This window comes from Miniopterus schreibersii, assembly GCF_964146895.1.
Source record: "Miniopterus schreibersii genome assembly, chromosome: 2".
Taxonomy (NCBI): domain Eukaryota; kingdom Metazoa; phylum Chordata; class Mammalia; order Chiroptera; family Miniopteridae; genus Miniopterus; species Miniopterus schreibersii.
Window position 1 is genome coordinate 6,947,221 of NC_138102.1, and position 12,930 is coordinate 6,960,150.

Below are 12,930 nucleotides of genomic sequence, written 5' to 3' on the forward strand. Positions count from 1 at the left end.
GGAGTGTCTACAATGACAGAATGTGTTGGCATGTCGTTTATCACACTTATGGATCTAGTCCTTACATTTGTAAAGGTTGAAAAATTTATATCTATTTAATTTTGGACAAACTTTTAAGTTTCAGCAGCAAAATAAGACAAGAGTTGGAACTCTGAACATATCTTTCTTCCCTAAATTTTAAACCCTTTCCCCTGTTTAGGAAACATAATTGCATAATTCAAACTCCTTCAATATTGTGACCTAGTTCCCCATCTTGATGTTATAAATGGCTCAAGTAACTATGGTAACCATCCAGGGATGTTTGAATGTTTTTCCGGTCAACAATATGCAAAGTATACCATATGTGTTTATTTTTTCTCTCTGGGATATCCAAAGTAGATAATATGTTTTTCTTCTTGGTTATGGGGATATTTTATTATACTGAATTTTCTCTCGACTTCAGTCCCATTCAGTTCCTTCATTAAAATGTTTTAGGGTGGGGGGGGAAATGGTTATATGTAATACCATGAACAATAAAGAAATTTAAAAAATATTTTAGGATCATCTTTTGCAGTTATTAGTCATTCTACATGCTGAGCAGTACTATAACCCACAGTAGGATTGTGTGTATGCACCAATTTGAAATTTGTGCTGTCTACCCCACAAACTAAATGTACCAGCTGACATTGCTCAGCTTTGTAGTCTATGTCGAGAGCCTGGTATTTTTTAACTGTGTCCTTTGGTCCTAGCTAATGCTTCCTTAAAGCAAAAAACTAAAAATGTAATTATATTTGGGGTGTACTTAGATACTGGGAAGAGTTATCTACAGTTTGTAGTGTTTTAAAAAACTTCATTTTAGCTCTATTTTCTGTGGGTTTTTCCCCCCTACAATTAGTGTGTACTACTTATGCAGTAATGCAATTAAGCACGCTTTAAAACTGAGCTCACTGGAAGTGCAGACAGTTTTAGTTGCTTGCTGTACTAATGAATTGATTTAAAAGTTTTAGTTTTTTTCAGTACAATTTAAAATGCTTCACTAGGCTTTGTAGAACAAATTACACTCTCAATTAATACAAACTCCTGGATTTTTAAGGACTTATTTAGTTGCATTAGATACATTTCTACAGTGGGCTATCAATTGGTGACCTTGTAATATGAAGATTTTGTTGAAAGTGATTTTGTTGAATTTCCCTCTCTTTTTAACAGTGCTTTACAACCATTCAAACATCCAATGTTCTTCCTTAGGAAAACATTGCTATGTGCTTCACTGAATTAAATAGGGACTTAACGGCCTCTTACTGGTTTAGAAAGGACTTCACTAACCAAATGCAAAGTGTGGAACTTGCTTGGATCCTGTTGAACAAACCAAGTGTAAAAAAGACATTAATGAGACAATAGGGAAATTTGAATTGTCTGGATATTAAATGATAGTAATGATTTTTGATGGAATAATAGTATTGTAGATGGTTTTTAAAGTTATCTCTTATGCTTTCATATTTAAAGTATTTACAGATAAAATGATAATAATCCAACAAGGGTAAGAGGATCATAGATGAAATAATATTAGCCATATATTGATAAATGTTCAAGCTAGGTGAATAGTATAAATTAGGATTTATTGTACTATTACCTCTACTTTGTGTGTTTGAAATTTTCCACAACAAAGTTTTTTAAATTAAAAATCAAAAAAGTAAAAGATTTTAAATTTAATTGGCCTGATTCATGCAGTAGCTGAATTTTCTCAGGAGGTGTCTTTAGGAGTCCTTCAGAACTATTTGCTAGTTTTCAACCAAGTTTGAAGTTGTTACTTTGCCCTCCGTATAAATAAGGGCGGTAGGACATAGGTTTTGAAGCATAAACATTCCCTACCAGGGACTTCTCAAAGTAACTAATTTAGAAATTAAGGTAATCCCAGACACTTCTAATTTGTGGATTTCAGTTATTTTTTTTAGGGATACTTTATGGTAGAAAATATACTGAAGAGCAAATAAAATATCTTTTTTGCTTTATTCATAGGATTAAACATCACCAATTAACTTGTCGCAGACAATTGGGAAATTTTATTTTACTTATTTATTATGAGAGAGAGAGAGAGATTTGTTGTTCCACTTATTTATGCATTCATTGGTTGTTTCTTATATGTGCCCTGATTGGGAGGCTCCAACCAGCTCAGCTACTGGGCCAGGATGAGAACTGGGAACTTTTAAATATTGCATTTAACAGAATAAGGGAACCCAGTATGAAAAAGCGCCAAATTTCCAGTTAAGTGATCACTGAGAAGAAAAGGACATGATAAATCACCAAGGCCAAAAGTTGAGTTTGGGAATCATGGTGATTTTTTCCCCATGTGAGTACATCTCCCCCTAGTATGCTTTCACAAGAATGGCAGGAATAAGCCAAACCTCTGATTAACTTTTATAAATTAATACACCAAGAAAAGCACGTGTCTGAAATAACTCACATACGTACACATATTACCATCTGGGAGTACTCTTTATAGGTTTAGACCAATACAAGATGAAAAAAAAAATCACTATTTTACACTTTTTGCTTCCTTTCTGCCTGTTCAACAGAATTATGAAACGTGAAAATAACACTACAAAAGGTCTCTATTCTCATACTCATCCTTCCTTCCTCGCATCTTGCTCTGGGTTCCTGGAGGGAGTACTCTATAAATATTCTGCATCACTGCCTTTCCTCACTTCCAGTTTCTAACACGTGTCTTCTCTGCCTGCAGATCCCTTCGCAGGCTGAATAAAATCCATCATCCATCCGCGCACTCAGTGTCTAACCTGAATCAATAAAAAACAACGCACCTTGCATTATTTGGGGCTTTTAATAAAAACCTGATTCAAACTTATGAGTAAACAAAAACGGATAAAAAGCAATAAATTTCAACTCACAGCGACTGTTTTTTTTTCTTACAAGACTGCTTAATCTGAAAGAGTTAGAGAATGACAACAAAACCCCCAGCCGCTTGTCAGAAACGCGACGCGCTGCGCCGCCCGCGCTGAGCTTCCGACCGCCCCGGGGCCTCCGCGTCCCGCGGTCCCCGAGACGCCGCGTTCCCTGCAGGGCTGGTTTTGGGGGGCTGAAATTTAAAATCTCCTCTAGATCAAGGTCTAGATTTCTCTTTCCATATCGATGGTTACTTCGTGTTAACAGCTGTTTCAAAAGTGCTCTCAATGCAGGTGCACCGCCGCCGCCAGAGCCCAAATGAACCACGCGCTCACGTGTTGTTTTTTAACTCAAAAGTACTACTCACTGCAGGTTTGTTTACCTGGGCATTCCATTAAAATTACTCGTGTTCGTTCTACTTACACCCATTTTTTTCCCCCCACAAACACTCGTAATTATACCGAGTGTCCATCTGGGATTGAAGCGAGCTCCTCCGCTCGGCGTTTCCACGAACACGGCACAGACATCAAACGCGGAGTTCAAGGCCGTGGGCCTGCCTCCCGGTGAGTCCAGTCCGGCCCGCGCTCCCCGCCTTCCCTCCCGCCCCGTGGTTTGGGGTCCGAGGGTAAAAATACATGAAGAGGTGTCGGTGTGCCCCTCGCGCCACCGGAAAGCCCTCGCCGACGTTCAGTGCTTAAACGTTCTGCCCCACGGGGGGGAAAAAAATTTTTTTTTAAAGGTGGTCTGTCGGTGGAACACGTTCCCGGGGCAGTCGGGATTCCCGGGGCGCCGGCGGGCGGGCCGCACCTGCGAGACCCCGGGGCGCTGGGGGACGGAAGCACGCGGCCGCCGGGAGGGAGATTTAAAATGCCGGCCGAACGAAACAGAAAGAAAGCGCAGGGGGGCCCGCGGGAGCACCGCCTACCTCCGCGATCAGCCCCGCCCCCCGGCAGCCCCGGGAGCCCGAGGGCCGCGGCGGGAGGAGGGACGGAGCCCGAGGGCAGCCCCGAGGCGGCGGCCGGCCCGGCGGCGGCCCGGCGGGAACACGGCCGCGGCGCCTGCCGGGAGCGGCGCGCGCTGCACGCTGGGTCCCGTAGTCCCCTCAGGCCTCACTCACACCCGGTTGCAGCGGGAAGCGGCCGCCCGCTGCTCCTTTTAAGGCTCGCGAGGGGCCGCGCTTGATCCACCGATGGGCAAAACGTCGGTAACTGCGGGCCGAGGGACGCGGGCCGAGCTTCCCACTCCCAGTGGGAAGGACGCAAGGAAGGGGTCAGCCACCTTCCCTCTCAAGTCCCATTCAGAGCCTGGGCAGAGGTGGGCCCGCGAGTCCTTCTCCTTTAAGAGGGGGCGGGGCGCGGCCTGCCGTTTGGCCGGCGGAGAGTTGACAGACCAATCGCCCGGGTGGCGGAGGGAAGGCGGGAGAATGCGAACCCTCCGGCCGGGCGGTAGAGGCGGGCCCCCGGCCTTATTAGGAGTGAGTCCTGCGCAGGCGCAGTGGCGGCCGCCGCGGAGGGGCGGGGGCAGCCCAGCGAGAGACTCTCCGACAGGCTCGGAGGGTGATTGGGAGGAAAGGGGGCAGCGGAGGGCTTGTCATGGGGATCCGCGCTGCGAGACGGCATCGGTAGCACCTGGGGACTCCGAGGGGGACAGGCCGTGTCAACGCCCGGGACGCCGGCGCCAGCTTCGCTGGGGGGATCCCCGCTGCTCTAGTCCAGAGGAGGGAGGACAAAAAGGAGGGAGTCCTGATCTCGCCCCGCCCCTGGCTTGTTACCGCGGGGGCGGGGAGTGAGGGCTTCTTTTGGGGGGAGTGGAGATCGGGGGACTCGGCGGTGCCCTCCTGAGCGGCTGCCGGTGTCCCCGCGGCGCCGGGCTGCGGAGCCGAGGAGCCGCGGCGGCCGTGGCTGTTGCATGTGTGGCTGCTGGATGCGGAGGCGGCGGCGGCGGCGGCGGCGAGGAGCAGCGGCGGCGGCAGGATGTTAGGGCAGCAGCAGCAGCAACTCTACTCGTCGGCGGCGATCCTGACCGGGGAGCGCAGCCGGCTCCTCACCTGCTACGTGCAGGACTACCTCGAGTGTGTGGAGTCGCTGCCCCACGACATGCAGAGGAACGTGTCCGTGCTGCGGGAGCTGGACAACAAATATCAAGGTAGGGGGCCGCGGCGCTGCCCGCGCGGGCGCTCCCTCCCTCGGACCCGCTGGCCTCCGCGCAGGTCGCTCGGAGCCGGCCCGAGGAAGTGACACTTTCCTTGCCTCCGGTGACAGTCTCCTCAGGCGCACAGAGGGGTCTGGTGTGTGGGACCGGGGCGAGGGACAGGAGAGCGGGCTCGCGGCCCTCCCTTTCCCCCTCTCGGTCGGCGAGGACTTTGGTGGGGTCTCCGGGGTGGGGGTGGGGGCTGCTCGTCAGCCCACGCTGCAGACCCGGCGGCTGCAGCTGGCGTGGAGGGGAATCAGCCATTTTAAGTAGCATTTGTTCTGGCGCTGGCATGCCCGGTGCCGCAACCCTCCGGCCCAGGCGAGGGAGCGTGCAGCCCGGCGGCGGGCTGCGGGGAGCGAGTGGCCGGGCTCCCGCCGGGCTCCGGGGCCTGCCTTCCCGTGGCCCCCTTGGGCCCCCACCCCCTGAGCATATGCATTGGAACGTGCGGGGGGAGGGGGCGAGAGGACCGCGAAGGCGGACTCCCGGGAGGTCCCTCCCTCCGCTCTCCGCTCCCGGCTCGGCCACCGGGGAGTCTCTTCTCCTCTCCCGCCCCAGGGAGAGTTCCGGGCTGTAGCCCTTCCCCAGCTCCTTCAGCCAAATGGTTAAAAGGGGAGGGGTCCCCGCGAGTAGAGGAAGAGGGGTGTGTGTGGCGGGGAGGGCCCCTGGTTCCTGGGGGCGTGGCCGGAGGGCGTGACGTAGACATGGGAGGGGCGCGGACGCGCGCTCCCGCCCGCCAGGAAAATGGCTGGTCGCGGGAAGGCTTGGGTGGAGCTGGTCGGTTGGACGGGCGTCGGAGCCGCGCCGGACGTTAGTTCGTCCCCAGCAGAGTCACTGTTGGGGTATAGGGCACGTTTGCTGAGAATCTTCGACTCTTTCTCAGCCACTCAGTTGTGACGAGGACAGTCAGCTACTGGGAGCTTCGCTGACCCTGGGACCGCGTAGGTTCCGGTTCTGGCCTCACTTCCGGGTCCCAGGAGGAAGTGGGTGGTTGACCGGGCAACCGTCTGGCGTCTCTGAACCCCTCCCTCCTCCGCCAAGTTTAAGTGATGAGGCAAAAAACACCTTCCGTGGTCAGCCCCAAGGAGCTAGGACAGGGAATCAGCCTTTCGTACAGACTGTCGTTTATCATCCACTAATGGTGGACCCTTCACCTGCTAGGAGGGGAGAGGTTTAAATGGGGAGCCGTTGTGCTTTTAATAACCCTGAGTCAAGAAACAGACCTTGGACATAACAGCTGTACGGACTTTAAAGAGATAATTTCTTGGAGCCATTCCCTGTTTTTCTAGACACGTCATTAAATCCTATGATTTAGTCTCTAAGGAACCCACTTCTGGGCCGGCATTTTCAGGCCCTTAGCATATTAAGATACTTAAATGTTTCTGTTTTCAAATCTATACTTTATTTCTGCCTTCCGAATCCATGATTGATAGGACTGATCTCCGCAAGGGGGGAAGGAAATTAACATTGATTACTTACTGCGTGTCATTTGCTATGTCAGGTCCCGGACATTATCTCATTTAATCCTCACAATAACACTATGAAGTAAAATTTTACAGATAAGTTAAAATTTACAGGGAGTTTAAGTAACTTGTCCAAGTAGGTGGGGAATGTTTGACTCCACAGCCTGGCTACTTCAGGTGCCAGACTTGTTTTTGAACTATTTTAACTTTATTCTTTTCATATAAAGCTCTCCAAAGGTATTTTCTACAGTTTGGAACACACACACACACACACACAGTACATACATTGTAACTTTAAAACGATACATATATGCTTAAGAATTGTATATTCAGCATTTTTAGCTTTTTGATAACTCTATAGTGAAGGTTTTCATGTTTCTGTAAAGACACATACCTGTATTTGCCTTCACAAAAGTTAAGCTATTTTTTTTTTTCTTTTTCATTTGAATTGGGAACAGACAGTCTGTTACAGGGAAATCTTCCATCTAGAATTGTCATAAGTAGCTCTGGTAACATAGACAGTTATTAGGCCTTAAAAGTGAGAAATTATAAAAATTTTCAGCTGTGTTAAGATTGTGATTAGTTTCAAGATTAATAATAGAAAGACGACCTAGTTTTCACTCTGCACATTCTTACTAAGTTCAGCTTTCAGTTTTGTATTTATAAGCTTTAAATACTTGTGTGTTCTTGGTTCAGAATTCATGTTTTCTTATTTCTTTGCTAGTTTTAAAGTATTTTCTCATTTTGGATCTAATACTGTAATATTTAGTGGTATAAATTAAATAAGCAGCCAAAGAAATTCCCTATCTATTTGAGACAGTTTAGAAATTACTGAGGAATCTTAAAAGTAACCTTAAAAAATTAAAAATAGAGCAATGAAGAAAATTTTACAATAATGAAGTACTTATTATGGGATATGGTTATTAGAGAGCCTCAGTTTTTGTTCCAATATTTTTGTTCATAATTTCCTGGGTAAATAACCTTTAATACTAATTTCAAGTGCCTTCCTTTCTGCTAGGTAGAAAATGCTTAAATGGTGGAGCCAGACATACAGATCTGGCAGAGTTAAAAGTCTGAGTTGCTATCTCTTGAGCTTCATTTTCTTTACATATGGAAGTGATGGCTTCCTCATGGGGTTGCTGTGGGAATTATATGAGAAAATGTTCATCACATAGAAGGGTCTCACCTCCTCCTTTCACTTGATAATTACATTGTCTTAAAAATGTGAATTTTTATTTCATGTATAGTATCATTGTGTTGGTATGATATAATTAGCTTCTAAGCCCTGATTACTAGATAAAGAATATTTGAAATAAGGTTTTCCTTTATTTTTTACCTTCAAATTTTGTGTGTCTTGGGTGGGGGGTGGGGGAAAATATACAACTTCCTTATTTTTCCTGGTGAAAAATTAAGTTTTTAAGAAATCCACTTACATACCTAGCTGGGCAAATGAGCTAGGTAAAAATATCAGTCTTTGTTTAAAAATATGCTATGCAAACAAAAAAACACACAATACAAATTAAAATATGCTATGCAAGTGTGAGTACCCTCAAATGTGTAGTGCCACTTTGTCATGTATCTGAGGTTAAACAGTTGTCCACCAATTGTGAGTACCTACAATTTCCAAGGAGGAGCTACTTGCCTAACATTTCTGTTCTTATCATATAGAATAATGATACTGGAATATAAAACAGTGGTTTGCCACGTGGTGGGATAAATTAGAATTAATTTTTTCTTTCTCTACCTTTAGTAAGACAGAAGTCTTTCAAATAGTGTTAAATCCCATAAGGATAAAAAATAGAACAAATTTGAATAAAAACTAATCTTATGTAAATTTTGGTGATAGCTGGAGCTGTATTTTCAGATTTTTGTGTACCTTCTAGTGACTCAGCTGTTTTTAATTGATTTAAATGTGTTCCAAATGCTATGAGACTCAGCTGCTGAGTTATCTATAAAAGCATAGTGATCCAATGCTGACTTTACTGTAATTCTGTTAGTAGCTTAGTCAGTTGATGCCAGAACATGAACTAAACCTACTCTGGAAATAGTTTAGGTTTCAGAATCATCTCTCACGTGACAAAATAAACGAGCCATTAAAACTAATATGATGGGAAGCTAAGAGCTGCTGCTGTCTGCTTTAAGAAAGTCCAGGGATATGATAGGAAAGTAAAGGTGTAATGTGTCTCTCTGGAGTCATGCAAGTCATTGATTGAACTGTAAATCCTCTAAATGCATTTGGACAGTAATCTGCAGCCTAGTCCTTGAATTTCTTTAAGTTTTACAGCTGGAGTCTGGCATGTAAGTTTTATATACAGGATTGTTTTGAGGTTCAAATTAAGTGAAGAGAGTTTGGCACTAGGTAGACTCTAAAGTGGCATACAGTGAGCCTGTCCACATAAAATACATTTGATTATTAATACTTGTTTTTATTAGTTTATTTCTAAATAATGTTTAAAAAAACATTATTTCCCATACAAAGACCATATGTTATCCAATATAAAAGTATATTTAGAAGTAAACTAATAAAAGCAAGATCACAAAACTCTAATACTCAATAATCGATATTGCCCAGCTGGTGTGGCGCAGTGGTTGAGCATGGACCCATGAACCTGGAGGTCATGGTTTGATTCCTAGTCAGGGCACATGCCCGGATTATGGGCTCAATCCCCAGTATGGCAGCCAGTCGGTATTTCTCTCTCATCATCAATGTTTCTCTCTCTCCCTCTCCCTTCCTCTCTCTGAAATCAATTTTTTTAAAAACACCATATATAAAAATGAAATGTGTGGCTAATTAATAATCAAAAGTATTTTATGTGGACAGGCTCATAAAATACTTTTAATGTACACATACTAAAGAAGAATGCGATCTTATGGTTTGAATTCATTCTAACTCTTTCAATTTTGTGAAAGATAACTAACTTAAAAATGCTATATGTGCTAACACATAATAACTGTCTGATTTTTCCTTTTTTAGAAACATTAAAGGAAATTGATGACGTCTATGAAAAATATAAGAAAGAAGATGATTCAAACCAGAAAAAACGCCTGCAGCAGCATCTCCAGAGAGCATTAATCAATAGTCAAGAACTGGGAGATGAAAAAATTCAGATCGTTACACAAATGCTCGAATTGGTGGAAAATCGGGCAAGGCAAATGGAGCTACATTCACAGTGTTTTCAAGATCCTGCTGAAAGTGAACGAGCCTCCGATAAAGCAAAAACGGATTCTAGCCAACCAGAAAGATCTTCAAGGAGACCCCGAAGACAGCGAACCAGTGAAAGCCGTGATTTATGTCACATGACTAATGGCATTGAAGACTGTGATGATCAGCCACCTAAAGAAAAGAAATCCAAGTCAGCCAAGAAAAAGAAACGCTCCAAGGCCAAGCAGGAAAGGGAAGCTTCACCTGTTGAGTTTGCAATAGATCCCAATGAACCTACATACTGTTTATGTAACCAAGTGTCTTATGGGGAGATGATCGGATGTGATAATGAACAGTGTCCAATTGAGTGGTTTCACTTTTCGTGTGTTTCACTGACCTATAAACCAAAGGGGAAATGGTATTGCCCCAAGTGCAGGGGAGATAATGAGAAAACAATGGACAAAAGTACTGAAAAGACAAAAAAGGATAGAAGATCGAGGTAGTAAAGGCATCCACATTTTAAAGGGTTATTTGTCTTTTATATAATTCTTTCAGAATTTACTTTCAGAAAATGTTTTAGGGTAAATGCATAAGACTATGCAATAATTTTTAATCATTAGTATTAACGGTGTATTAAAAGTTGTTGTACTTTGTCTGTGACCTTAATTTTCTGCACTGAATTACCAAATATTCCAAACCAGGTAGTCTGTAGATCACCTCATGAAAGGAGCAGGGAACAGGGAGAGGGTGGTGTAAACACTATAAAAACTTCACAGGCCATGCCTATTTCATTTTCACTTAAAATGCAGTTCTATGTTTTGGGTTAACACCAAAGTTTTGCTGGCATTTTCTTTCTACATGCTTAAAAAATTTTAGATAATAGTTGGGAGTTCTCTGCAAGCGTAAAATCATTGTGGGTAATTTAAAATATGAACACTATATACCATTTAGAGCTGCTTTCTCCCTGGCCCTTTTTATACATACACTTGTTCATCTCTAGTCTTCCCAGAATTTAAGGAATTGGAGAGAATAACTTGGGATTCCACGTGGAATAATGTGCTCTTATTAGAGTATTTGCTGCTGTCTTTTCATTGGTAGTATTTTGATAAACTGTTAGCCCATTTGTAAATGCCTTGCTGCTGCTTCATAGACACATCTAATTTAACGCTTAATAAGGGAGTTGTGTTTTGTTTTGTTTTCATTGGGACAGGTAAGAGTAGTTAGACACCAAAAATGCTACCATTGGCTTATATTGGCAAAATTTGGGTTATGTAGTATGGTTCAAGGTTAAACATTGAAAAGAAGTCCATCCTGTTTAATAATATTTTCTACGTTGACCCACTGCTGAGATGCCTAGACAAAGGTCTCTCACTGGGATAAGGGCATATACTAGTCTTTAAATACTGTTTTTATGTCAAACAGAAACTTAATTTTGCTACTGGCTATAGTTCATTTCTGTCCCAATCAGTGATGATATATTATTTTAAGTAACAATGTATTTCCTTTCTTAACTTTTTGGTATTGGTGCTGTTTGATGCTTTCACGTTTAGTGATCTAATTTCATTATGATGATGCAATTAATAATGTATTTGTAAAGTGAATTTTCCAAAATCCTGATATTTTAAGGGTGAGCATCTTGATGGATGTATGTCCATATATTCAGAGAATTTTTTGTTTTTTGGGGGGATCGGGCCAGTGGATTGAGTAGTCCTTTAAATCTATGTGTAACATATTTTTTATTCCTCATTTCTTCCTAATCTGATGATCTTGATTCTTTTTTGATTAACATGTGAAAAATTCTGTCTGCTTGTTTGGAAAAGAGTTTGTTTTTGTTTCTCTTCTAGCTCTCCTGTGTGACTTTTAGGCATGTTGTTCCACCTCACCTGGGTGTTAGGTTGTTCATGTGTATATAATATGAGGTTGGCTTAAGTATCCCCAAGGTTCTTATGAAATCTGTAGTGCTCACCGCCTGAGGATTTTAATAATCAGATGACTTGGTTTTCTCTTTCATCAATTTTGTGCTTCATTTTGAGGTATGAAGACACTGTAAAGGCGAGCTCAGAGACAGGTAAATGCATAATGTTTGATTAACTTCTGTCTTAAGGATATTTCTGTTGATGACTAGAGTTTATTTATATTACTTCTTAAGCAAGAAGTTTTAGACAGCATGATTAAGAATTTATTATAACTTGTTGAGTTTTAAAATCCTCCTCTTTCTTGAGAATATAGCATTTTGTCTTAGTAATTACATTGCTGTTACCAAGATAGAGCTATTTACCTGATGCCATTAAAAATATGAGTATGTGCCAAGCTCCCCAAAGTTTTCAGATGTGACTTACAAAGAAGTCAACACTTTTTCATACATAAATTTGATTCACACATCAGCAAATAATAAACTTCCAATAGAAGTGCCCAAATTTGGATTAGTCTTGACAGGAAAACAAATGTAGGAAATCCTGAAAGATGTGCTCTCTTTAAGACCTAATGTTTAAAACAGTTATTTTAATGAATTTCTTTTTGTTTTCTATACCACATAGGAAATAGAAGTCTTAAGTTTGCATAACAGTATGACTGGGATTTCTCTTTATGTATTGTAGACTTCATATTGTATATCATACTTACCAAAGCATACTACAAGGGTGAGCAAAAGGAGGTTTACAGTTGTAATACAAACAATACGATAATTACTAAATAATAATACAGGGATAACGTCTGTTTCATGTACTCACAACTGTAAACCTACTTTTGCCCACCCCAGTATGTACCAGTGGTTCCCAAACTTAACCAACAACAGAATTACCTCAGGAGCTTCAAGACATACTGGTACCTGTGTACCACCCCCAGGAATTGCGATCTAATTCATTTAAAATGTAGCTTAAGTATTAGGACTTTTAAAAGGTCCCCAAGTGATTCTAATGTACAGAAATGTTGTAGAACCAGCTGCCATATTATGAAAATTTGAACCTGTGAAAACTGCTGGTGGATTCTCTATGTCCAGATTTTTGTGTGACAAGCCTATGTAAGTGCTGGTACTCACTGGAGAGTTTATCCCCTGCCTCCAACAACACCTGACGACTCAGTTCTTGAGTGCTGCTTGTGTGCTAGTCACTGAGCAGTGGTGGCTTCAAGGGAAGAAAAAGTCCCTGCTCGTGGACCATACGTTCTAGTGGGAGAGTCAGATGTTTATATGTCAGGGAACTGTCAGTGCTGAAAGGAAAGCCCAGCACAGTAGAGCTAGAAAATGAATGCAAAGGGAGG

The 12,930-nt window shown here is 43.0% G+C and overlaps 1 protein-coding gene across 1 annotated transcript; it reads left to right on the forward strand.

Annotated features, from left to right (window-relative positions):
- Positions 1–2,435: 2,435 nt before the first annotated feature.
- ING2 (inhibitor of growth family member 2) lies at positions 2,436–10,325 on the forward strand. The gene is made up of 2 exons (XM_081126035.1): positions 2,436–5,022; positions 9,505–10,325. Exons 1-2 carry the CDS (start codon positions 4,851–4,853, stop codon positions 10,173–10,175), a joined length of 843 nt encoding a protein of 280 aa, XP_080982161.1. The 5' UTR covers positions 2,436–4,850; the 3' UTR covers positions 10,176–10,325.
- Positions 10,326–12,930: the final 2,605 nt, after the last annotated feature.